The sequence below is a fragment of the Talpa occidentalis genome, unplaced genomic scaffold, assembly GCF_014898055.3.
Source record: "Talpa occidentalis isolate TD23 unplaced genomic scaffold, MPIMG_talOcc4v2.1 talOcc4.2, whole genome shotgun sequence".
Taxonomy (NCBI): Eukaryota; Metazoa; Chordata; class Mammalia; order Eulipotyphla; family Talpidae; genus Talpa; species Talpa occidentalis.
In genome coordinates this window covers 55,580,293-55,606,772 of record NW_023602073.1, presented here as the reverse complement: position 1 = coordinate 55,606,772, position 26,480 = coordinate 55,580,293, and the positions used below count along the sequence as shown (strand labels likewise).

At 48.2% G+C, this 26,480-nt stretch overlaps 1 protein-coding gene across 5 annotated transcripts; it reads right to left on the bottom strand.

The window, feature by feature from the left end:
- Positions 1-10,631: 10,631 nt before the first annotated feature.
- Positions 10,632-22,361, bottom strand: BRD2 (bromodomain containing 2). 5 transcript variants are annotated; one of them, XM_037519497.2, is made up of 13 exons: positions 21,907-22,361; positions 18,070-19,378; positions 16,224-16,527; positions 15,464-15,601; positions 14,846-14,984; positions 14,548-14,762; positions 14,082-14,456; positions 13,434-13,562; positions 13,007-13,258; positions 12,633-12,898; positions 11,813-12,117; positions 11,460-11,582; positions 10,632-11,371 (listed from the first exon to the last, which is right to left on the bottom strand). In XM_037519497.2, the coding sequence occupies exons 2-13, from the start codon at positions 18,096-18,098 to the stop codon at positions 11,235-11,237; spliced, it is 2,412 nt and encodes an 803-aa protein (XP_037375394.1). In that variant the 5' UTR covers positions 18,099-19,378; positions 21,907-22,361; the 3' UTR covers positions 10,632-11,234. The 5 variants fall into 5 exon arrangements, with proteins under 5 accessions (XP_037375394.1, XP_054554686.1, XP_037375393.1 ...); XM_054698711.1 differs by lacking the exon at positions 21,907-22,361 and adding an exon at positions 19,682-19,829; XM_037519496.2 differs by lacking the exon at positions 21,907-22,361 and having other exon boundaries at positions 18,070-19,393.
- Positions 22,362-26,480: the final 4,119 nt, after the last annotated feature.

Genomic DNA, 26,480 nt, shown 5'->3' with positions numbered 1-26,480 from the left:
TAATTTATTCAAAGCAGCACAATTGTAAGTCTCAAAGCTGGAGGAGAATTTAGGTCTGTTTCACCCCAGAGCCCACCCTCCTTCGCCAATAGAGAAATGGCCCAGTGCCTGGACTGGGAAGTGGCAGACTATGAATATTCTGACCTCTGTTAAAAAAATTAATTAAAAAAATAAAAATTACATTTCCTTTACAGTTAAAAAAAAAGACTAACTGAATGTAGTTACTCGTTTTGACTAACAGGAGGAATGTCTGTGTAGTGTTCCAAAAGGAAACTGGAGAACATACTAGTATCTCCAGCTGATGTTTCATGGAACAGGCCCATTGTAGCCCAGGGGATGGGGCACCTTTCTCTCATTTATGCACCCTTTCATCAATCAACTGCTGAGTGAGCACCTCTTGTTTCTCTAGGAAGAGGTGAGAGGTGCAGGAGTGAAAAAAAACAGCTGTAGCCTCCACCCCCAAAACTGTACTTAGTGAAGGAAACATATAAACCTCAAGCAAAAAGGATATTTAATGATAAATATGAAGTCTGCAAATTGTGATGTAAGTTGTGGAGAAAACCTGAGTGATCTGATGGAGAGTGACCAGAGTGGAGGGCTAGAGGCCTGCTCGAGGACACATCTGAACTGAAACTTTGCTTATGAAGACTGACAGCAGGAATCCAAGGAACGAATGTTCCAGTAAGAAAGAACAGAAGCACAATGGTCCTGGGCTCACAGGGGACAGTTAAGGAATGCCACTTACCCAGAACTTAATGTTCCTTCTTTTCCACATGACTGCATGCTTGTTCTTTCTCGCTAAGCACATTATTCATTTCTTTACTGGTTTTATTTTTCTTTTTAAAAAACCTTTTGATTCCTTTTACCGATTTCTATCTCCCCCCACTGCCCCATCCCCCACCGCTGGCAAGCACCAATATTTTCTTTAAATCTATGAGCCTAAATTTTTTTCTTTTTGATTCTACAGGTAAGTGAGATCATATGGTATTTGTCTTTCTCTATATAGCTTATTTCACTTAACATAATGCCCTCAAGTTCCATTCATGTTGTTGCAAATGGCACGGTTTCACTCTTTTTAATGGCTGAACAATATTCCACTGTATATATATATATATATATATATATATATATATACACACACACACCACATTTTCTTTATCCTTTCATCCATTGACAGGCATTTAGGTAGTTGCCTTATCTTGGCTATTGTAAATAACACTGCAATGCATATGGGCATATATGTATCTTTTCAAGTTAGTGTTTTTGTTCTCTTTGGATAATGCTGAATGATTTTAATTTTTAACAAAGTTATATTATGCAAATAGTTTTAAAAGTTAAATAGTACTACAAGATTTGCTAAAATTAATGTCCTGTCTCCAACTCCCTGTCCTATCATGTCTTTGCTCCCAGAAGTGATAACTTTCAATTGTTAAAACCAGTTTTATTGCACTGATCTCACTCTTACCTCACCTCTAGGTAATATGTTGTGTTGCTCCATCTTGATTTTTCAGTGTACGGATTTCTCTCTTTACTTCCCATTTTGGAAGAGGAGGATATAGGTTTTCTTTCATCCTCATACATGTCCCTCCCCCTAACCCCAAGTCCTCTGGTTCCTCTTCACAGAACAAAAAGTCATTGTTGGGAATTCCCTCACCTATATTTGTGGAATGAAATAGTTTCATTTCTTCTTTGTATCTTCACACTTCCTGATAGTTCCTTCACTAAGGTCGATTAGTAGGATTTGTGGGGGGGGAAATTATCTACAGCATGGAGGACTCTTGAATAGAATCTATACATCTAGAAAGATTAGCTAGTTGAATAGATAACAGATAGGTAGATGGAAAGGCAGGTGTGTGTGTGTCCACCGTTATTTTTCACTTCAGATTGGTGGAGTTAACAATATTTGGATGTATTTTCTAAATTTCACTTCTGAATTCTTTTTTGATTATAACTAAACTATAACCAGAAACTTTTGGGATAGAAGCAAGAATATAAGCTCTGAAATCAGTTTTATCTTGTCTCACTGGCTCTGTGCTCTTATTTGAAATCAGTTTTATCTTGTCTCACTGGCTCTGTGCTCTTATACACATTAAGTTAGAGTTTCTTCATCTCTAAGTTGGGAATAATGCGCATGTAATCATGATGCCATGTACACTGAAAGAGGTAACTATCAAAAGTGCCCTCTAACCTGCCTGCCCTGTATCAAGAACTCAGTAAGCGTCAGTTCCCACTCCCCGATTTTCTCCTTCCCTCAGCTTCCCCAAGCTCTGCGAAAAGAAGGTCCTTTCTGTTTTGTTTTCTATCTTATGCTGAGTGAGCCTTCACGTCACACTCACAGAACTCTCTGAAATAGCCTTCCAACCCCAAACAGCTCCCTCAGTTGCTCCTCTTTCTCTCTTGCACTCATTTTTTTTTCTCTCCTGGCCAAGAGCTCTGCGGGCAGAGATGGGAGAACGCGAAGAAAGTACTGGGGATGAGCCAGAGGGGCGGGAGATGGATTTGAGGACAGCACGTCAGTGAGTTGGCCCCCTGTGGTTGGAACTGACTCCAGAACAGATGTGGAGTTTTATGGGGATGTCTAAGCAGAGGATCTCGGCCAGTCTCAGCATCAGGTCATTGACCGGACTCCAGGGAGCCAAGGACAGGTCAGGGGAGCGTCTGTGGAAGGAGGCAGGTCAACCAGAAAAAGGACGCAGAAACCAAAGGGTGTAGATGGTTTGGGCAGGGCTTGTTTTTTCTCAGAATGAGACCATTATGTCATGGTAACCAGGGCCCTGGAAGGACAACTGTCATTCATTTCCCATCAAAGCGCACTAAGACTCACTCTGAGAGAGATGCAGGACTGCCGGGTCCTTTGTAACTTTCGAGGCTAGCAGCCTTGCAATGGATCCCTTTTCTGTTTATGTCAGAAGCATTTCTATTTTTCAGTTTTCATTTCCCTGGGGTTACTCAGCGCTAAAGTCGACAAGTAAACTTAGAAAACCTTCAAAGTGCTCTTCATTGAGAGAGAGATGAAAAGGGATGGGAAACGAAGGCAAATTGGGAGAACAGGTAACCATCTCTGTTCCCACAACCTGCCATCATGGGGAAGCCAGTTCCGATATACATATATAAATATACCGCAGGGGCAGAGGAAAAAGGATTAATGGATTGGCCAATGCTGACTTCTCATGGTCTAAGAAATTATAATAGCAACTGACTCTGAGCTCTGACAGTTACAGGTAATGGAAGAGATCTTTGTAACACGCTTTTTTTTTTCCAAATGAACACCTGGCAAAAATTTTTATCCCTGAAGAATAAATCCCTTTCTCTCCAACTTAAAATCAAGCATTAGCTTACCTGACAAGATTAGCAATGTCCTAATTTGGCAAACACACATGATAAATATGTATAAATATTTACTCGTTATACAAGTACACAAAAATACCTGACATTTGGCAAGGATGATTGGTTCCTATTACTTGCACAAGGAGCTATTCTTATCTTGGCCAACTTTGGTTGATGGGAAGCCTCACTGGAAATGATAGGCCTGGTACCCACAAAGAGGGAGTGTTATTGGCATGGTGGGGGAGGGTGGACATGAGGGAAGAGTTGGTTGATGGCCCCCCAAGACAAGATGGTACAGTGGAAATACATAGCCCTTGGAACCAATGATTTATTTATTTATTTATTTTAAAGATTTATTTATTTATTTATTTATATAAGCACTGGGTACAGTGAGAGGCGCGGGAGGGTGAGAGAATTCACTAGAGCCAGAATGGAGAGCAGAACAGGCAGACTGACGAAGTACACTGCTGAGGGGAGCAGCGGGCGGCAGGAGAGGTCTGCGCGCCATGTGGGACCCTTGCCCGGCGGCCGGGGATGGAACCGGCGCTGCAGAGGCTGCGGGCAGCTTCACAACCCAGCGCTCAACTGCTGTGCCACCTGAGAGGCCCCTGGAACCATTGATTTAGAACACTTAAATGTACCTCTGTTTATACTATAGGACCCAGCAATCCTACTCTTGGGCATCTCTCTAAAGCTCATGAAAAAAAAAATAATAAAGCAAATGAGATCATCTACCCAAATACTATATACTCTACAATGTTTATTGCAGGATTGTTTACAAAACCTAGGACATGGGAGCAACCTAAGTGCCCACTGACAGAGGGCTGGATTAAGAAGGTGCATATGCACACAGAGGAGTACTATTTAGACATAAGGAAAGACGAAAGGCTACAATACTACTTATAGCAAAATGGAAGAAGTTCAAGGGAATTGTGTGTTGTAAAGCAAGTCAGAATGACAAAGACAAACATTGGATATTTACATAGCAAATGATTTGACAACACAAAATACTTTTAGAAACTAGTGGACACTAATAAAGTGATGTCTCTGAGGTTAAGAGGGAAGAAGGAGGGACAAAGGGTCAGAAGGGTATGAGGGATGGTGGCAGGGAAGAAATAAGAAATATAAGCAATTTACACATTCACATTGTTGACATAACATAGACAGGTTCATTCACAAATATATTCTTCTGGTAGGCTTTTATTTTCTTCTGTTAAGTGGGCACAATAGAATCTGATGATCTGGAGTTGAATGTAGTGAGAACCGTGAGATGGTGTAGATAAGGTGACAAGCATAGGGTCTGTCTGGAAAATAACAAATGCCTGATATATGTTAGTGCTCACTATCTCCCTATATGGCTGAAGTGGTGATAAATAACCCCTATTTTTGAGGTGACCATTTGTCCCAATTTGCCTGAGATTTTCCCTAATGTTATTGCTAAAAGTCTCATGTCCTGGAAAACTCAACCCTGGGCAAGCCAGGGACACTGGATGATACCTCCTTTCTGCTCTGGGCCTGCCAGTCCATAGGCCGGGCTGATAGCCTCTTGGTGGGACCTGTGCTGGAGTACCCAATGGATGCAAATGCTAAGAGGTGGTTTAACCTCATGTATGCTGACATATAAGCTGTTTTCACAGGTACTGGGCAGGTCAAGGCTATAAAGAATAAGACACAGTTCCTACTTTACAAAGGATCTGTAGGAGACGTGTATGCACAAGAAGGGAAGTAAAGGAGGAAGGGAGTGCTTAAGTGTGAACTGAAAATGGAAGTTTTCAGTCTAATTATTCCCTGGAAATTCCTCCAGGTTTGGTGAGCAGAACAACCACAACAAAGATCAGTTTAAGTCACTGTCGGACACTCCTGCTGATGTCTGGAGACAGGAGCGTGGTTGAATGGAGAGGGCCTAGTGTGTAGTATGAAGTTCGTTGGTAGTGAAGATGTGTATGTGAGTGAGAGAGAGAGAGAGAGAGAGAGAGAGAGAGAGAGAGAGAGAGAAAGAGAGATTTGGGGGGTGGGGCTAGAAGGACAGTCAGAAACATATTTACAGTGTAAGTAACAAGTTATTGTTAGCCATTATTGCAATTTGTTGATGAAGGAGGATATTTATTCCAGAAAGGAATAGCATGTGCCAAAGCCCAGCAGCAATAAGCAGCATGGGGGAATCTGGGAGGACCTATCTTTTGCTCTGTGTTGAGCCCAAAGTTCAAGGAAAGGTAAATGAAGGGTAGCCTTCTATAGGTAACTCTCTTGTAGACTAAGGGCTACAACCTTTGTGGGCCTTGCAAAACAATGCAAACCTTTAGGGTAATGGTGAGATTTCTAAAGAGTCTCACCAGCAGCTACAGCGTGGGGGATGGATCAGATGGAAATGAGACTGTGGAGAGAAGATTCTAAGAGCGTGGTGACAGTCCAGCCTGAGGAGGCACTGATAGGTGAGAGGAGACAGAGAAAAGCCTAACAGCCTTCGATGGCCGAACAGAGAGTGGGAGGGATAGGATAGCAAAGGTGAGAAATGGTGGATCACCAGCATTTGGCTCAAATAACTGGCAGCAATATGACATATTGATAGTCCTGATGCTGCTGTGTAGTTACTTCGCAACTGTTGCTAAAGGGTCTGGGCCTCAATTTCCTCACCTTTGAAAGGATGTTTTCATGTTGTTATCACAAGGACTTCATTGTAAAGGTGCTTGTGCACATTAGTGAGTTCTGCATGAGTGCTTGTTACAGAAACACGTTACTGACAGAGGGACATGTTTGGGGGAAAGAGATAGGTTGTTTTCTAGAACTGTGCTGAGTGCCAGGAGACTATGGGGCACTATCATCAGGCAGGTGAAAAACAGACTTGAGACTTTGCAGCAAGATCTGGATGGGGGGCCTCCCCGGTGGCGCAGCGATTGGGCGCTGGGTTGCAAAGTTGCCCGCAGCCTCTGCAGCGCTGGTTCGATCCCTGGCTGCTCCCCGGCCACTGCGCGAGGGTCCCACATGGCGCGCAGACCCCTCCTGCCGCCCGCTGCCCCCCTCAGCAGTGTACCTCAGTCCCTCTGCCTGTTCTGCTTCCCGCTCTGGCTCTGGTGAATTCTCACCCTCCCGCGCTTCTGACTGTGCCCAGTGCTTGTATAAATAAATAAATAAATCTTTAAAAAAAAAAAAGAAAAGATCTGGATGGGGACAGATTTTATGGGTGGGAGTTGCCTCCAGAGGAATAGATACACTTGCTTAGAAATCCTGTGCAAACAAGAAGAGGACGGTAGGTTGTCCCTGGTGGCGCAATGGTAAGATGCAACCTATGAAGCTATCTGTAGCCACTGCAGCATGAGTTCCATCCCCGGCCAGGGAGCTACCCACATGGCACAGCAGACTCTCTTGACTCGCCCGCTGCCCTGCTCCCCTCAGCAGTGTATTTCAGTCAGTCTGCCTGTTCTGTTCCCCACTCTGTCTCTGGTGATTCCTCTCACCCCCCGCACCTCTGGCCTGTATCCCAGTTCTTGTATGCATAAATAAATAAATCTTTACAAAAAAATTAGAGGACAGCAGATGGAAACATGGAGAAAATCTCACCAGGCAGAAGCAGAGACATGAATCAAGCAGTGAGAAGCTGTCTGAGGAGCACGAGAGCTAGGGACTGATGGTGTCAAACGAGCCAGGCGTAGCCATAGAAGACACTTCAGAGGTTGAGGTTAGGACCTCTGCGCCATCACAACAAAGGCTCACGTTTCAAGAGTTGAAGTATAGGAAAGTGAAAAGGATGGGCAGGTCGGCACAAAAACATCCCGATTAGCGATTGAAGAGCTGGTGCAGGGTGACATGCTCACCAGGGGGCGCCAACGAGCCTGGGCGCGCCGTCGCCTGTGGGGAAGCCTCGACCGAGTTGCGTTCAGCGCCACGGGCTGGGTGCCTGCACGTTAGTCGTCAAACTATCAAACTTCCACCAGTGGAAAGTGCGGGGACCCGGAGTGATACAGAGGTTAATAACCTCTGCCCCTACTTTGGTGTGTGGAGATAAAATAAGAACTTTCAGCGAATAGTCCCATCCATTTCATCTCCACACAGCTTTCACATCTCTTCTGCATCCTCACCCGCACTGCTGCCTCTCCTTTCTTCAACCACTCACCTCACACGCTGGCATCGACCACTGCCGGGGATATCTTAGAACTGTTTTCTAAATGATCATCCCTGGGCCTCCCTGGTGGCGCAAAGGGTTAAGCACCGCACTTTGAAGCAATCCACAGCCTCTGCAGCACGAGTTCAGTCCCCCGTGGGCCAGGGAGCAACCCACATGGTGCAGCAGACCTCTCCAGTCTCACCCGCGGCTCCCCTCAGCAGTGTGTTTCAGTCAGTCTGCCTGTTCTGTTCTCCACTCTGGCTCTGGTGAATCCTCTCACCCTCCAGCATCTCTGGCCCGTATCCCAGCTCCTGTATGCATAAATAAATCAATCTTAACAAAAAAAAAAATGATCATTCCTGCCTACATTCTCAATGGCTCACAGATCCAGCATGAGTCTCCTACTGTCTCCCAGCTTCCAGCAGCCCATAGTTTGGGAATTCTAGTGTACTGACCTTGCTGTCAGATTGCTAGTTCAAACTCTACATCCAGCACTCCCTGGCTGTGTTGCCACTTTTGGCAAGTTCTTAATGTCTCTGCAGCATTTCTTCACAGGTTAAGTGGGATAAATAAGACTGATAGGGACTTTACCAAGGACCAAATGATGTGTTTTTGGGGGTGAGGGGGTTTTAAAACAACAAAAATTTGGAGGCTAGAAATACAACAGATTTTGCAGAGGTTAGATATAGGAAATCAAGGTTTTGACAGGACCAGGTTCCTGCCAACGCCTGTTAGCATGTACCCTTGCCTCTCCAGCCTCCGGAAACAGCATGTGCTCCTTGCCTTCACATGGTCATCATCCCTGTCATCAACTCTTCTTCCTGCCTCCCTACACCTTAAAACCAATCCTACCCTTTTTGAAAATCAAGATAATAAATATTGAAGAAAATTATAAAAACTAGATAATAACTTACTAATATCAAGAGTATTTTAAGTATTTTCGTGTTTTTGGCTTCTCTTGTGCAACTGTCATCATACATTTTGCTCATGTGGCTTCCCTTTGCCTTCCTTTATGTTTTCCCATCATTCCTTATATCCTGTTCTCCACCACACCCCACCCCCACCGCCACACACGCACTTAATTTCAGATTCCTCAGTGCTTATTGATGTCCACTGGGTTTTAAAAGTATTTACGTCATTGAATCGTCTGCTATTTAAATTTACAGTAATTGTTATCATTCGAACTTCACTACAAGTAGTTCTCTCAAATTCCCTCCATTCTGTCGAAAATGGTGGCATTTTTATCCTTTTTTACAGCTGAATAATAGTCCAGTGGGGATATACTGCCTATCTTCTTGATCCAATCAACAAACCAAGCGAGATTACAGGTTGTTTTAAGGATAGTGGTTGGAATAGTAAGGGCTCATAAGTGTGAGCTACTGTTAAGGTCTGTAGGACAAATATTCAAATCCATATTGCAGGCTAAATGCCCTACTTGACATAGCTCTGCTGACTTGTGGGCTTTATCTGGTAGTACTAGCCCTTCTGTTCTGTTCCAGCACCACCGTATTCAGGTTGTTTACTGGTTCTTCTGCTGGTGTTCATTCCCCTGCCTCCCTGATATAAACACACTGCATCCTGAGATCTGACACATCTCAGATAAGACCTCACATCAGAAGCTTCTCTTTAAGATTTTTGTTCAGTTCTATGTATTGTCAGTACTTTTTTTTTTTTTAAACTAACTCAATTCATCAGGAAATCCATGACCATGTGTAAAATAGCCTACTGTGGCAGGGTGGGAGTTATAACCAAGTTGTCTTTCCCGGTTGTGTGTTTTGCAGTCAAGGAGATGAGCAGATCCCTTGAAGCCTTTACAAAGGTTCTTGGTTCAGTTTCTAGAGGACTAAACTAAAGTGCCTCCAAATGTAGTCAGAAACATATTTTGATTGCTTCAATTACATAAATATATCCTAAAACTATGTGAAAATATGGGATGTAACTGGACTGTAGATTCTACAGTTAAGATTTGTAACCAGGGTCTCCCTGGTGGTGCAAGGCTTAAGAGGCAACCTATGAAGTTTGCCACAGCCACTGCAGCAGGAGTTCGATCCCCGGCCAGGGAGCAACCCACATGGCGCAGACCTCTCCTGTCTTGCCAGCTGCTCCCCTCAGTAGCGCACTTCAGTCCATCTGCCTGTTCTGTTCCCCACTCTGTCTCCGGTGAATCCTCTCACCACCCCAACTCTGGCCTGTATCCCAGTTCTTGTATGTATAAATCTTTAAAAAGAAAAAGAGATTTGTAACCAGTCTCATCCACAAGCTAACCCAATACTTTATATTCCTTCTGAAATGAGACAGATCTCTAGATAGACATCTAATTTCACCCCAATATTTACTTTTTAGATTTAGTAATTCTAGTCCCATCCCCCCAGTGTTAACTCTAGGAACCTGAGTTTTCAAGACCTTTTCCATCACTCTTCTCAAGGATCAGAGCTCAGTAAGTTTAGTTCAGAGATCTCCCACCAGAAACCTAACCTCTCCTGCTTCAATGCTAAGAGCTTGCAAAACAACTACAAAGTGGTTCTCACCCCTAGCTGTGTATCAGCCACTCCCAAGATGTGGAAAACTGTTGCTCAGGCCTCAATTTAAAAATCCACACAATTCAGGAAAACACTGCAAGTTTTTAAACTCATCTCAAGGGTTAAAAACCAATTTGTTGCTTCCAAAGTCTTCACTACCATCTCTACCAGATTCCCCCCAATACCTGCTTGCCAAATTACAGGGAAACCCACCTGCTTTTTGCATTTCCAAGTCCCAGCTTTTCTCTCAAAACTTAGTTTTCCTATGATCCATTTAACCAAACTCAATGCCTTATACTTGTTATAAAGTTGCAAACCCCACAACCCAAACTCATGTTTCCTGAACTACATACAAGGCCCTCTTCTTTTGATTTTAAATTGTTCAATTCACTGAGCTGTAAGAATCAGCATTCTATTAAACCATGCAGGATTCTGTATATCTGCAATCCTAATTGAAAGCAGTAAGACACACCCACCCACAGGCAGACACTCCATGCACAAACTACCCAGTGTTGGCCCCTTCCATCCGTCACATCAATAGCCTACTGGCTTGTTTAAAAACTTAAGGACACCTAGAAGATAGTTTTTCCCACCTTTGGAATACATTCCTCCGAATTCTCAGACAATTCTATCATGTTCCTTTTCAAGGACTACAGATACAAATCATGTTCATAACTCAAAACTTGAATAATATTTTCTTTATTTACAAGTTAGAATCAACAGACAAAGACAATCCAGGGAACCAAATGGGGTGATGACTGAAACCCCCAGGGGCCCCAAATGGAGCAGAAGGAAAAGGGGAAACAGAGTAGAAAAAAAAAGTTAACGTAAAAAAAGAGCTCCCCTTTTTCCCTCCCCATGGAGGCTGAGGGACCATAGCCCCATACCCCTCAGCCTAAACTAGCTTAAAATAAATTAGAACAAACAACCTCAAAACAGGGCCTTTACAAGTGAACAGGGCAGCTATGGCCTCAGGTAACCCTGTATCAGGGACTTTACCCAATATTCCCACCCTGCGCGCCTGCCCCGCCCGTCATTTTGAATGGGGGCTCTATGCCCAAGAGGTCACTCTCAATGGGGCTGGGAACTCAAAAATCATTTTTGTCCATTTATGTCCTTCCTTCAGGAAATGTCCCTGTACCCCTCCCCCTGCAGAGCCAGCTCTCCTACAGTGGGGGGGAGGGGAGTGAGATGACGAAGTGTCACAGCAAGGGGGGGGAAGGGTGGGGCAGGGTGGTCTAGGGGTCCGGTCCTGCGGAGCCTCCTGCCCCATCTGGCTTGGCCCCTTAGCCTGAGTCTGAATCACTGGTGTCCGAAGAGGATGACGAGGAGGAGGAGGAACTGGAATCTGAGCTGGAGCTGGAAGCGCTTAGGCGTGACACTGCTACTTGCTGTGCTGATGACGACTCTGTTTTCTCACTCGCTGCAGAACAAAGGTAAAGGATCTTCATTTGTCTCCAACAGTCACTAGGACGGATGTAGTAAATGTGCAGTGGCTTAAATATACTCACCTTTCTTGGGGGGCTTCTTGGTGGAATTAAGCTGCCCACTAACATCTTGTAACCGCTTTTCTAGTTCCCGCTTCTTCTCCAAAGCCAGTTCCTCCTTTGTCTTTCCCACGGGTTTCTTAATGGCTACAAAATGAGAACATCAGGACTAAAACCGCTGCAGGAACTCTGGTTTTATTGCACCCCAGCAGTGCCAAATTCCTTTCTTGAACATTTGCTGTCAACTGTTATACCTCACAATCCCAGGAGCTGACCAAGCAGGAATGCATCAAGCATACTCCTTACCATTTTCTAAATTATCCTTAGAACCGCATGAGAATTGCTGTAGTAACTAGTGGACTGTATCTCATACTCACTGTAGGGCTTCCGAGGTTTCTTCCGTAGGCAGGAAAGGACATAGCGCTCAAGCTCTCTAAGTGTAGATGGCTTGAGTGTTTCAAAATCAATCTCAATTTCTTCTGGGTTTGAGTCACGTAATGAGGGCTCCCTGGCCTGGATTATGTGCACAACTCGACCCAGTTTCTCCCCAGGTAATTTGTTGATGTCTAAGCTCAACTGCCGCTTCTCATCATAACTCATGGGCCTGCTTTCTTCCTCCTCCTCTGAATCGTAGCCTGTAGGCAGGGCAGGTGGGGCTGCCTTTGTGGTCTTTTTGGGTAGCCTATGAAAAAAAGAAAACTGTCATTTGGGGAGACAGTCTCTCCAAACATGTTCTCACTGTTCAACCTAGTGATAGTAACTTGGATTTCCTAACAGGAGTTGCAAGAAGCTTTTCCATTAAGATAATTCAGAGATGAGCTACACAACATTAAGGAAACAGAGTGTCATATCAGTCCTATTTTTATTTTTGCCTTTAAACAAGATATAGGTTAATACTGACACAGATGCATCTTTTTGCTTCTTAAAGCACTATTACCCATTCCACATGATAAACAAGAAAAAAATCTCATGCACTGACTAGTTTAGAAAAGCAGGACAAATCTGACCTGCCACTTCCTTCTGTAAATCAAATTTTATTTCAATAGCTACACTTATGTTTACATGTTGCCCAGGTTTCCTTTGACATTGTCCTGTCAAAGCTGACAGCTTGGAGTATTACCAGTGCTCACAACCTTTATTACCTGGCTGTTTATACGAAACTTTAGCAAAAGCATCCTCCCTGCCACTCCAACTTACTTGGCACCACTTCCTCCAGAAGATCCAAAGCCAGGAGGACCTAGTGTAGCAGCACTGCCAGCCCCACTGCCACTGGCTTTCTTGGACTTTTTGGGCTGAGATGGGCGGGGTGCCCGAGGCCCCTTGTCATCTTCATCTATCCCAGCTCGACCTCGATGTTTCTCTGCCTTCCGTTTCTTCTTTTTCTCTTTCTTTTCTCTCTTCCGCTTTGGCTTGGATATCGGGCCTTGTGACAAAGCAGCCAGTTGTTCATGTACCGCCCGCAGCTGGGAAAAGAATCAGATGTAAAACGAAGGGAAGAATAAACCAGTGGGAAGTTGTGTACAGCCAAGGCCTAAATGTCTTACCCAGCTAACTCAATTCTGGCAAAATACCTGTTCCTGTAGTTCAGCGAGGCGATGAGCCCTTTCTTCCTCAGAGTCAGAGCTTTCACTCTCTTCCTCTTCCTCCTCATCCTCTTCATCTTCTTCCTCCTCTTCTTCAGAAGAGCTTTCACTGCTACTTTCTTCACTAGAGGACTCAGAAGATGACTTGGCCAATCCAGGGGGCAGGGCAGTAGAGACTGGTAAAGGCCCGGGCTCCAAAGGTTCATCTGGCATCTTGGCGTAACGGAACTCAAATACATCCTAGAAAGAGAGTTGGACTAAAAAACCATGCTGATGGACAGAGCCCTATGTGTAATCACCTGGTGGTACTGCTCCAATCTACCAACTATGAGACTGGAAGATCCTCCCACTGAAGGTGTACAGCACAGGTGACAATCTCTCCCAAGACCCATTAAACTCCAACCTTGACACTCACCTGTAGCTTTCGTGCCATAGCCACCACATCGTGGTCTGGGGGATTGTACTTATAGCAGTTGGAGAACATAAGCCGCACATCAGCAGCAAACTCCTGTGCATCCCGGTAATCACGATTCTCCATCTTCCGCTGCAGAAGGAGGCAGCATCAGAAGCTGCACAGGCAGGGAGACTCACCTTTCCCTGCCAACCCGACACTGCAAGGGTAGCCCCTCTCTTGAGGGCACAGTAGGGATGACCTTAAGGATTTATGCCCTGGATTCAAGTTTGAAGCCAAAGACATTTGACATTTGGGTGGGTTGAAGAAATATCTATGTCTAGAAAAGAAAATTATCTCTAGGTGATAGGGGAGGGTGGGAGATCTGACTATCCCTTGCAGCCTCTGTACTCCCTAACCCAACACTCCCAACAAGCAGGATTTAACTGTAGATGAATAGTGTTGCTCACAAGAAAAAAAAAACCAACAGATGTTTTCAAGCTCCAGGCAACATGAACTCTTATTACAGACTTGACCTTCTGCCCCCATTACTAATTTTGAAAAAGTAAAATACCAAGAATCAAAGATGGCCATATGCCCAAGAGACTGTTTTATTGATCCCTAGGCTCCAATCACTGCCTGAGCATCCCATCTGCCCCATGCAGTGGGTACCTTGACAGTGCTGAGGTCCATGGGGTGCTTAATGATGTCATGGTAGTCATGCAGGCCAAGAGCAGAAGCGTCCACTGGTTTATAGAAAGGCCAGGCATAGGCAGCATGCTTCTTAGAAAGTAACTCCTTCAAAATGCCATTGCAATGTTTTAACTGTTCTGATAGCTTTCCTTTTTTTGAGCTCTGGTGTTGTTGCTGAGAATCAGGCAAGTCTTTGCGTGGGGGCTTGATAGGGCGGCCACTTTCTCTTCGCATAGGAGGAAGCCGTGCTGCCTTAGGTTCAAGACCCCCAGGGGGGCTGGCTGGAGAACCGGGAGCCAGGATGGCTGTAGGTGTAGGGGTGGTCGTATCCGCTTTCCGCTTTACCCCTTTTTTCTGCAGAAAAAAACCAAGAGGGCAGCCTTTTACCTCAGAGGTCCACTGTATTTCCCTCCCCACTGCCCAAAAATAGTCTGCAGAACTATACCTTGGCAAGGGGCTGGGCTGGGGGAGCTGCAGACACAGCAAGGAGCGGGGGTCCAGCGGAGTGCAAGGACTTGAGAAGAGGAGAAGAGATGACAGACGGGTGGGGAATGTTGAGGACAGTGGTAGGTATCTCAGGTGGTGGAGTATACAGGGCTGTGTGAGACACGGAAGAGACAGCAGGCACCTGATGGGCACTGGTGACACTGCCCTGGAGTGCTTAAAAAAAGAAAAAAAGTTGATTAGTTTGATCATCCCTTCTATCTTTTCGTGGCCACAAGCAAAATTCCAATTCTTCCTACCTGCTAATTTGGCCCCCTTCTTGTGGCTGTTCTTAGGGATTGTCACCACAAGTTCTTGTTCCTCTTGTGGCATTGATGCCACTTTCTGCAGAAAGATCTTTTCCAGCGTTTGTGCCATCAGGACAATATCATCAGTGGGCTACACAAAAAACAAATGAATAAATTCAAATACCAGCAAAAACAAATGTATTTTCCCTCAGAGAAATTCCTAGTCCTAGGTATTAATACCGTGTTTAGAAAACATTGCCAAACAAGGGCTGAAAATTACCTACAACCCTTGGCCACGAATTTCCATTTTCTCTCCTAACTGTCCCCTCAAAATACAAGAAAGCAAGCAAGTTGCAAAATAAGGGAAAGGAGAGCTGGAGAGAGAACGGATCCTGATCAAGTCTCTGAACATGTCTGAGAAACAGGATCAACCATCCCCAGTCTGAAACATACTCTACTTGAATAACCTTTAACTCTGGGTCTCAGAAGCCATGTTACAATGCATTGGTACCCCTTAAAGCTCAGATTTTCTACAACTGGTCTATTCTGAGTATACAATTGACATTACATAGACAAAACATCAACAGAATTCCCTTTTCCCCACCAATTAAGTACAGAAAAAACCCTCACCTTGTTGTAAATATAACAGTTGGTGAACATGGTATTAAAATCCTGCATACACTCTGAGGCAGCCCAATAATAGTTGTTTTCAAGCCTCCGCTTAATAGTACCCATATCCATAGGCTGCTTGATAATTTTGTGATAATCCTGGAGAAAAAAAAATGCTATGTCAGAAGCACTGAAAATATAAAAAAACCTGTTCTCCTAGGCAAACTACTGACCCCAACAAACACTCTCTCTCACACACACAACCCCTGGGTCAAAAAGTACTTAATCCCCTAAACTGCGGCCCCAATTAAACTACAGGATGGGAGAAATAAGAAAGGGGGGGACAAGATTCTTAACACCCTCTGGGAGACACCTACTGTCTTTCTCTAACCACCCACCTCCCAACCACTCTGGAATGTTTCCCATCCTGTGACATTACCTCTGGGGCTGGCTATCCATGGGCTGCATGAGGGAGAGGAAGAAGCTAAGAATTTTGGCCACCGAGGTCCTCTCCCAACCCGGGGTGGGAATCTGTAAAATGGAGCCAGGGCACAAAAGTTAAGGAAGGACACATGGAGGGCACAATGAGAGATGCCAAGATAGCAAGCAGATGGATCAATTACAAAGGACCAAGAATCCAGAAATCGGTGGCTATCTGCTCTATAGGGGAGAGGGAACTCCCTAGGGGCCGCAGCACCTATACTAAGGCAGCCCACCTCCATTCACACACATTCTTCTTCATTGCCACACCTCCCCCCATATTCCCAATCTCTCTACTCACCGGCAGACCTAGTTTGACAGCATCCACAGGCTGCCGGAAAGGCCACGCAAACTGATGCTTCCACAAAGCCTTCATCACCACCTTGTGCAGGTATTGCAGCTGGTTGGTAACCCGTCCTGGCTTTTTGGGATTGGACACCTCCGGAGGTGGTGGGTTGGCAGGGGTCAGTTGTAAAGCTGGCACTGAAGCCATTGTGGGACTCTCAAATCCCTCATACAACAGGGAGGGCTTTCGAATCCTTTTCCCTGGGGCTGCTGCCTCTGGGCCCAGCCCCAGTAACCCTGCATTCCCCTCCCCAGGGAGCCTGTGGAGAAGGGAAACAACATTAGATGTGGTAATCTCTTACAAATCAGGAAATGTCTGCAAACTACAATACGTGGTAAATCCATCCTAGGGACTCAACCTTACACAAAGTGGATCTTAACCACATGCAGCCTACAATCTGGTGCTTTTATCGTGTACCCTCCCAACACAGTTTAGGGTTCCCAATTTTTCATACAGCTACTTTCTGATAGTTACCACATATTTTTTTTCTTATTTTTTACATAAAAGATTGTTTCAGATAAAACATATTATCTAAAAGCAGGCTTAAGGATAAAAAAACTTAAGCAAATGGGTGGAGCCTAGAAACTCTGGCCCAAGCTTCCCCCCTCACTAGGGGCTAGGTGGTTGCCATGGTGGTTGAGCCTGAGGGAAGCGGGTGAAAAAGGGAAATAGGGAAAAAAAAATTTGTAAAATGCCAAGAAAACACCTAACTCAATCTGGGCAGGAGACACCAGTATCCTCTAAAAGCTTTGCATAGTTTCAAAGCACAAAATGGAACATATATCTAACGGAAAACCACCAATTAAGCAAATTTAGAGCATTTGTCATATTTCACACAGCCTGGAATAACCCAGCTGCCAAACCCTAGAAGTTATTCACAAATCCAGGCTCCTCCCCACAAAAAACCGCAAGAAGACATACACCAGGCAAGGTCAGCACGTTCCCTCAGAGACCATTCCCAACCCAGTCAAAAAATACAGGTTCCATTAACAGTTCCCACTGTAGCATCAACTCGAGATCAAAGGCTAAATGGTCCCAAGTTTACGCCCTCCCTGGTGCGCCACAGGACCAGGTGCTTCCGAAGGCCAAGACTGAAGAAAACAGTACACCTAAATCTCATTGTTTACATCTGGCAGAGGTGGATTATAGATCTTTAGCTCCTCCCTCCTGCCCTGAAAGAAACTTCTCAATGCTGCCCTCCCCCCCCTAAAAAATACATACCCCCAAACAAAAATCTATTCAGCGCTTTAACCACCAAGAACTTGATGACCTGCCCTCAACATCTGGAACGCAGAGACTCAGAGAAGGGTCCCTCTAACACTACTCTGGAAATCCTGTTGCCAGTCCCCAAGCTCTGTTCACCATGGCAACCCCACAAAGCACTAGACGGGGCCACGGACTCCTCCCCCGCCAGGTCTATGACAAACTGTCGCTAGACACCAGACCCACTACCAGCCCGACCTGCTCTCCGATCCATGTCCGCCCTGTCCCCATTACACTCCGGTGCCGACCTAGCCCCTAACCCCAGCCCGTCTCAGTTAAGATCGGAGGACGGCGGGAAAAATAACGTATACAAATGGACAACCTGCACTCCCTCCATACGCAGTATCTGGGCCGCCACCACCGTTCAAAACCGTCGCACAACCCCCTCCGCGAGCCCCGGGGAACCAACAGTCGCGCAACGAAAGAGCAACGCGCCGGAGCCGGCCCCGCACACCCTTCCGAACCCGCCGCCCCGCAGGCCCGTGCCGCAGTCCTCCCCACGGCCCCCTCCCACACGCGGCTCGCGGGGTGCACGTACTTGTTGTGGGGAGTCACGTTTTGCAGCATCTTGACCGCGGGGAACCGGCGCTGCCCTCAGGCGCGGGAAGTCCTAGTAGCCTCAGTTCCCCTTACCGCCCGGCTCAGCATAACCTGAGAAGTAGGGGGGGCCGCTGCCCTTGGCCCTCCAGGCGACAACCCCCCCCCGCCGCGCCGGCACGAAAACAGTCTCCTCCTCTGGTTCTCGGCGAGCTCCCGGCAGCTTGGCGCGCTCTGCAGGCGGCGGACAGCAAGAAAATGGCGGCGGCCTCAGCTGAGGCGGGCGAGCAAGGGGGGGACGAACTCTTCAAACCCCAGGACGGCCCCCGATCCCAGACACCGTCGTCAATATTGCCCGCTGTTGGTCTGCAAGGATCCCCTCTTCCTGCTGGGACCGTCCGGAGCGGACGAGGTCCCGTTTCGATCTCGGATGGAGGCGGATGAACACGAAAAGTGGTTTAGGGAGCCGCCGCCTCCATCTTTGAAATCCTCTTGAGGGCGGAGTAGAGGGGGTGGACAGACTCCGAGGACTGGGCGGGGCCCGAAAAAGGGGAGCTTCGGGGGCTTCTATGGGGTCTGTACTGTCCGCCGGGTCCGGCTATAGGCCGAGACGAAAGCCATTTCCAAGCGGATGGACGTGGATTGTAATGGCGGCCCCCGACGACTCGAAGGCTCTCTATCGGTAGGCAGAATCCTCCAGCTCCTTCTAGAGGCTGCTCCACTCCAGCGCGAAATGGCGCCGCCGAGCCCCGCGCCAGCCCTTTATATATAGGCAGGGGGCGGAGCTTCGCTGCTCATGCGCGCCACCGTGCTCGAAACTTCCCCCACCCCCTCCGCGCGCTCGCGCTCGCTCACGCGCGTGAAGAAGCAGAGTCGGAGGGGGAGGAACGCCTCTCCGCGGGAGCGTCTTCTATTGGTCAGCTGAAGCGATGACGTCACAACCTCCATTTCCAGAGCTTCGGTCACCAGGCAGAAGAGTGCCGCATAGACCCATAGGGAAGCGGCAACCCGCCACATCTCCCAGCCAATTGGCCGCGCGGTGGTTCGGCGACTTCAGGGGAAGAGGGAGGGTGGCAGGGGTGCAGCACCTTCTCCCCGCCTCCCCTTCCAACAAAGTGTTCCCAGGCATCCAAGCCCGGTACGACAAGCGACCGCCAGGCTCGGGCAGGTCGTGCCATTCGTAGATCCTCCGTTGGCCAGACCCGGAGAAATGGAGGGGCCGCGGGGGCGTAGCTGTCGAGGCCGCCAGGGTGTGGCCACAGGACGCCGGGCGGCTCGTTCTCGTCAGGGAGGCCGCTGCAGCGAAGCATCTGAAACGAGGAAGAAGACGCCATCTTAGAAGCCGCGGCCTGCTACTCCGCGTAAGCGCTAAAGGGGCCCGAAAGCAATAAAGGAATCGAACACGTCTAACCATGCCCCACAAGAAAACACACAGGCGTGCCCGCGTCTTAAAATCCGTCCCAACCTTCCCCAGGTCAAACAATCGAAAGGATATGACAAAACTCAACGTCCTATCGAAACTCCCGAAGGCTTCTTATCCACAAGGCAACCAATTTACGTTCCCAAAACTTACCCCAGCTACCTCTGCCGTTCTCGCGCATACCTTCACTTACCCATACAAATGCCTGCCTGCTCGACGCAACCTCGGCGGCCCCAAAGTGGAGCAAAATCTCCAAACGCACCCCTCTCCTCTAGAAAATGAAACCCACCTCCTCCCCACACTTCATTCCGGTATCTGGCTCAGAGCGGAAAAAACAAGTCCTGCGAGGGGCGAATCCTCCCCCTCCCGGCGAGCTCAGACCTTTCCCCACGCTCCCCGCCCTCCCACCCCCAGGGCAGGCCCGCACCCCCTCCTTAGGCGCCCTCTGCCCCAGGGGGGACAGCAGAGCCCCCCCATCCCCCCACCGGGGTCCGGAGTCCTCCCCACGGAGCGGCTGGTCCATCGGTCAGCGCCAGGGAGGAGGGCGAGCGGAGGAGGCGGCGGCTGCGGCTCAGACTAGCCCTCCCCCCTTCTCTCCCCTCCTCCCCTCCCCCCGGGCCGTCCGCCTCCGAGGAGGGGCAGGAGCCATTTTGGGAGCTGCTGCTCCCCCTCCCCCCAACCCGCTCACCTAAGTCCTCCCCACTATCCGGCTATCTGAATAGGGTTGGGCTGGCTTTGAATAGAGCGCCGGAGCACAAGGTCAGGATCCAGGAGGCCCTCTCCGGGGCTCTCCCGCCCCACCCCTAAAGGAGAGTGAAAGAATTTCCCCCACTTGGGCTTTAACGGCAGGTCTCCCCCTCCACTTCCCCTTATCTGACTACCAAGGAAGTAGACTCTGCCTATTAAAATCTGAGTCAACGATCCAAGACCCCCCCACCCCGGGAAGGGCTCATGAGGTCTAGGTCCCTGGGCCCCAACCACGTCACCCTCCCTCTGTTCGCAGCAGCTCTCCGGCCTAACCTCGGTCACTGCGTCTAAAATGGCCGTCAATCTCCTGTCTTCTCGACCACCCGAGTCTGGCAAACCCAGCGGGGGGAAGTGCGCACCGGGGAAACTGACTCGCCCCCTATCTTCTCCCCCCGCCCCCGCCAGGGATCCCGGCCTCGGCCCCCAAAGCACTAGCAGGCCGCCGGGGTGGCCGCCGCGGGGAGGACAATGACACAGCAACTTTGTGGAGGCCTCCTCCCCCCCCCCCCCCCCGTGGCCCGGCCGCCCAAGTCGGCGCTTCCCCACCCGCGGCCTGGCCGGTCTGCACCGAGGGCCCCTCCGGGGGCACACTCCGGCCGAGAAAATAGTGGGCCTTGGAAGGCGAAAGGGCAGCCAGACAGTACCCGGGCTTATTTCCCCGCATTCCGGAAGATCACGGCTCCCGCTGCCTCCCCGTCCTCCCTCCCCCCACATGAGTCACCGGGGAGGCCACTGCTACTCAGTAATTTGGAAAAGTAACTCTTCCCCGCTTTCCGCTCCCTCCCCCGCGGGGCACAAGGGGAGAACTGTTCAGGGGTGGGGGAGGGGAGCGGCCGGAGACGCCACCCGGAGAAACCCGAAGCCTCGTGAGCTGTCACCGTTCCAGGTCCGAGAGCTCGCGCCCTCCTGGCTCAGCCCGCGCTCCTACCGCCCTCCCAGCACCCACCTCGGGCCGGGCGTCTGCTTCCGAGCGGACCCCACTGTGGGGTCCGCTCTCGGCCCGTCAGCCCTCCCGGCCCGGGGCGGACCCGCCCGCGAGACCCCGCCGGGGCCACGAGGCCCGCGCAGGGGCCCCGCAGGCCGCGTCCACGTGAACGCACACAATCGGGACGCGCGATTCGAAGCGTAGCCTCCAGCGCGCCATGTGACGGCCGCGGGCTCGCCGCCCCGACACAAAGGAGGCGCAGAGGCGCTCCTGCCACAGCCTCTGGGGAGAGGGGGAGTGGGCGCCCGGGAGCCAGCGCGCTTGGCAACCCGGCTGCCAACTCCAAGCATTCGCAGCCACGAGTAGGACCTCCAGACACCACTCCCACTCCCCGGCCCGCCAGGTCACCCCTCCCTCCGGCCGCCAAAGGGAAACCTCACCTGGCTCCCGGCTCCAGGACCCCCAGGGAACGAGTGGCGGGGGGGGGGGGGGACACGGCCCCCACGCCCCTTTGCCCTCCAATTGGTATAGAGGCACGAGGTTGGCCATTCCCCTCCCCCATCCGAGGGGCCCTCTCCCCTCGCCCCCCTCCACTCTCTCATTGGCTGTAAACTGTTTGAAGGACAAATCCTCCCACCCTCAGGATTCTTTTCCGAACCCCAAGAATCTCCCTCCCGGACTCCCCACCATTGGTTAAACACTTAAATGACTAACAAGACCCCCTCCCCCCGAGGGCCCCTTCTCACCTGGATCCTGGGACCTTCCAAAGGGGCTCCAATGTTCCCCTCGGCTTCGTGCGGGGGGAGGATGTAATCTGGGGTGTCACCCCCCCGGAAACTGGAGCTGTGTTGGGGGAGGGGGCGTAGCCCCCAGCCCCTCCCTTCCCGACCAAGCTGGGGGGTGGGGAGAGCATCGGGGCCGCGCGGCCACGTCAGCAGCACGCAGATTGGCCGGCCCGGGTCACGTGGGACCGTCCCTGTTCACCCCCACCCCCCCGCCCCAGGGGCCAGTTTTCCAAAGATTCCGGGGGTCGCGCAAAAGGCCAAAGGGCCCACGTGGCCCGGGCCTCTGTCCGGAGACCCAGAACGCAGTAAGGCCGCTGCTTCTCCATATCCCCGGCTTGCTATCCCGCTGTCGTCGACCCCGTCCCCCCCACTCGCGTCTCCGTACGGGTTCAGCATGGCTGCCGCACCCCGAGAACGTGCAGTGCGCAGGCGCAAGGGTGCGACAGGCTTGGGGGAGGGGAAAGCCGCGCCGGTGGCCGCGGGGAGAGCCGCAGCGCGCAGGCGTCGGGCCGGTACCGCAGCTCCTGCGGCGGGGCTCGGGGCGCGCGCAGTGGGTGGGGCGGGCGCGGTGCGCCGCGCCGACCTCCTGCCTCGGCGGCCTCTTCCGCTGACGGCGGCCTCGCGGCGCGTCCCCGAGCGGCCTGACTGGGTTCCTTTTCCCCAAGTGGAAGGCGCTGGCTGCCACGTCTTGGCTGGAGTCCAGGGAAGACGCGCGCTGCCAAGCCGTTGTCAGTGAAGGAGAATGCAGCCTGAGCCCGGAGATGTGAGGGTTGACAGGGTGGGCCCCTCCCCGGGTGAAGTGAGGTTCGACCACGAGAAAGGGAGTTTTTCTCCCTCGTGGTGCTGTGGGGAGGTGAGGCGTGGGCGTTAGGTGTAGGCGTTTTGTTTGGCTTTTTGTTTCAGGCAGCTTTGCAATCTGATATCCTCTGAATCTGCCGAAACTTTGAGACCTATCAGTCTCTGGATCCCTCTGCCTTGTCAGCTTTAGCCTTCTGATCGCTTGCTTCTTACCTCATACTTGACTATTTAAGGTAACACTCTTCTACTTTTTATTGAAGCTTTGCTCTCTGCTCTCTGAATCTTGAATCCCATAAAATCCAGGTATGTTACGATCATTCAATTGTCATTGAAGTATATATATATAAATTTATATACTCTCAAGAGCAAGATATATAGATATATGTTTTAGCCTGTAGCTTGTTTATAGTCAGTAGTCTGTCCCTTGATCTTCAGAGTGTGGCCCAGATTTTCATTCTGTAATCCCTAACCCCCACTCCCCATCAATAGATCAGAAAGGCCACCTTGCAGAAAGGTGGTTTTCCATCTCCCGCCTGTAAATTGGGGTATGTTTGTATCCCTTTACCATCTTACTAGAAGTCCTTTTGGGTTTAAGGTAATTCCTTTTCTTTGATCTGCCTGGAGCGGATAGCCATTTTCTACCCATGGGGTTTCTTAACTTGTCCCTTTATTAACAGCCCCTCCCTCCAGGCCTACTCCTCCCCGCAGGAAAGAAAATCGGTATTGCATCACTTCGTAGACTCTATTTACTCTGCCTTATCCCCTCTTTTCACCCCATTTATTCCACTACCGAAACTGTTCTGTCATATGTCACCAAGGACCTCCTAATTGGCAAAGTGGGGAAGCACATTTCAGTTCTCACCTCATTTGACCTCTCTGAAGCATTTGACATTTGATCATGCTTTCTTCCTGAAATTCTCTACACCCTTGATTTTTTGTGACTACTCTCACTTCTTTCTTTCCCTTCCTGTCCAACTGTTTATCTCCAGCCAGTTTTGTGGACTTTTCCTCCTAAGCTCGATTCTATGCCTGGATGTTTACCAGAACTTTTTTTCAATTTGATCTAGGTCTGTTTATCTTTGATATCATTCAAGGACTCTAAGCCTCTGAAATCTATTTTTAGTTAAAACAAATTTCTTGACCTGAACTTGCTACTAAATATTATCACCTGGCTGATCCTCAGCTACTTCAACAGGCTCCAAATTGATGCAATCTGTGTGCATTGTAGTTCTTATTCCTTATTTCCCTGGCTGATGGCAGCTATTCAGTCATGAAGACTGGAATCTGAGAGTCCATTCTTGATTTTTTTTTTTCTCTTTACATCCATTAGACTTCCTGTTTAGATGCAATTTGTAATTTCGCTTCTCAGTTGTATTAGCCACACTTGAAGTTTTCATTAACCACATGTGGCTAGTTGCTGTCGTATTGGACAACACAAATTAATGAACATTTCCATCATCACAGAAAGTTCCATTGACCAGTACTGCTCTAGATTTTCCTCTCTTGTCTCTGCCACAATACTGCCAGAAGTGAAGTTTCCAAAATATAACGTTGGCCACATGATGCTGTTTAAAGCCCTATATTAGTTCATCATTGCCTATGTGATAAAATCCACTCTCCTGGATTTGCCAGCCTCATGTTTGGCTATTTCTTCTTGGACCCTGTACTCCAGCCATAACAAACCTTTCCCCAGACACACAATATTGTTTTATGACTGTATTTTACACATACTGTTCTCTATCCATGGAACAGGCTTTCCCCCATCTAAATCCAAATACCATCATCCAAAAAAACCTACTTTTGCCTCCCAAATTTAACTGACTGTTCATTTTTTGGTATCCCTTCCTCTTAATGGTTGGACTTTTCATTGCGTGTGGCATATATAAGATTTTTTTTTTAAAGATTTATTTATTTATTTATACAAGCACTGGGTACAGTCAGAAGCGCGGGAGGGTGAGAGAATTCACCAGAGCCAGAGCGGGGAGCAGAGCAGGCAGAAGGACCAAAGCACACTGCTGAGGGGAGCAGTGGGAGGCCGGGGAGCAGCCAGGGATCGAACCAGCGCTGCAGAGGCTGCGGGGCAGCTTTGCAACCCAACGCTCAACCACTGCGCCACTGGGGAGCCCCTATATAAGATTATTACTCTCCCTTAATTAGACTTTAATTTGAGACCTGAGCCCGACAATGTTGTGCTTTTTTTTTTCTCTCTCTAAATACCCCCATCTTCTGACATAGTACTGGTCAGTATGAGACAAAGTGAGCAAATGTTGAAGGAAGTGATGTTTAAGTAACTGTGACTTAGCTGAGACTGAAATTATGTGTTATGGAGCTCCATGCCTAATATTGGGGAAATAATCATAGTAAGACAAAAATCATTGCTGTTGGGTATATACTGGAACGAGGAAAGGCAGAAGCAGAACAGCACAGGTCATTTTCACAGACTGCAGTGCAGTCCATTCTGGCCAAAACAGAATATAAGAAGATGAAAGTAAATTTGGGGGGGGGGGCGTCAATCTTGTGAAGGGTTTCAGCACCACTCAGTTTGGATCCAGTAGAGATGAGTTTTTGAGCAATGACTTCATCAGAATTATGCCATTAGTTTAGGAAATCTATTTATCCCTAAATGGCCAGCATTATACTTGTTAGTGTCAAATAAAAATGTCAGGGGGCTGCAGGAGATGAGACTGGCAATAGCTAATATGCTTGAGTATGTGAAACGTCTTACACTGTTATAAGTGCTTTAGATGTGTTAATACTATTAGATGTTAATACTATTAGTGCTTTAGATGTGTTAATACTATGTAGTAAATACTATTGCCAATATCCCCGTTTTTCAGTGGAAGCAAGAGATGTTAATTTACCCATGGTCACACTGTGACCAAAGGTGGGTCTGGAATCCAGGCAGTCTGCCTGATTGGTAGGCACAGCAGATAATTTAAGATCTAGGGTTGAATTTGGAGAAAAAAGATTAGGAGAGGTAGATTTGGAAGTTATCTTTGAGTTGATATTTGAATCAGTCTTGTAGGTAGGTGAGGTTTATAAGGAAGGGAGTAGAATACACTTTGCTTGTATGCCAAGGATTGATCTTTGTCAAAATAGGAAATGGAACCAATGGAAGAGCATCAACCAAGAAGGAAAAACAACAAAGTAATAGAAGCCAAATGGTAGAGCCTTTTCATCTTGTCTGATATATTTGTAAATACATACAATTATAGACATACCTAAAGAAATGTAATGATCTTGTAGTATGTGTTTACTTATTAATATAATACATGTACTCTTAACTAATATATTAAATAAAAAAATAATTTTCATAGATGTAGAGATATTTTGAGATGACTGTGTATATGATACGAAAATATTAACATAATATCTGGTGAGGATAACTTTACAGGTACTGCTAATATTCCAAAGATTCCTTCACATAAAATTAAATGTCAGCATGTTAGGTAGATAATATTGAAAATACAAGTGACTTAAAATTTCATCCAGCTTCTTGGACCTCCAAATTTTATGGCACGTAGACCGCAGTTTAAAGCCCCTGGTTGAATGAGGAAATGAGATCCTGCAGATATCTGTGAAAGAATGAAGAAAGGGGGGAAATTCACTGGGTTGGTAATTGGGGATCATTACTAATATTGGAGAGCAATTTCTTTGGTCTGAGAAAACCCAGGCCAGGTAGTAGAAATGAGGGAGCCGTTTACTTTTTTTGAGAGAGAAAATGAGAGCTACTTTTG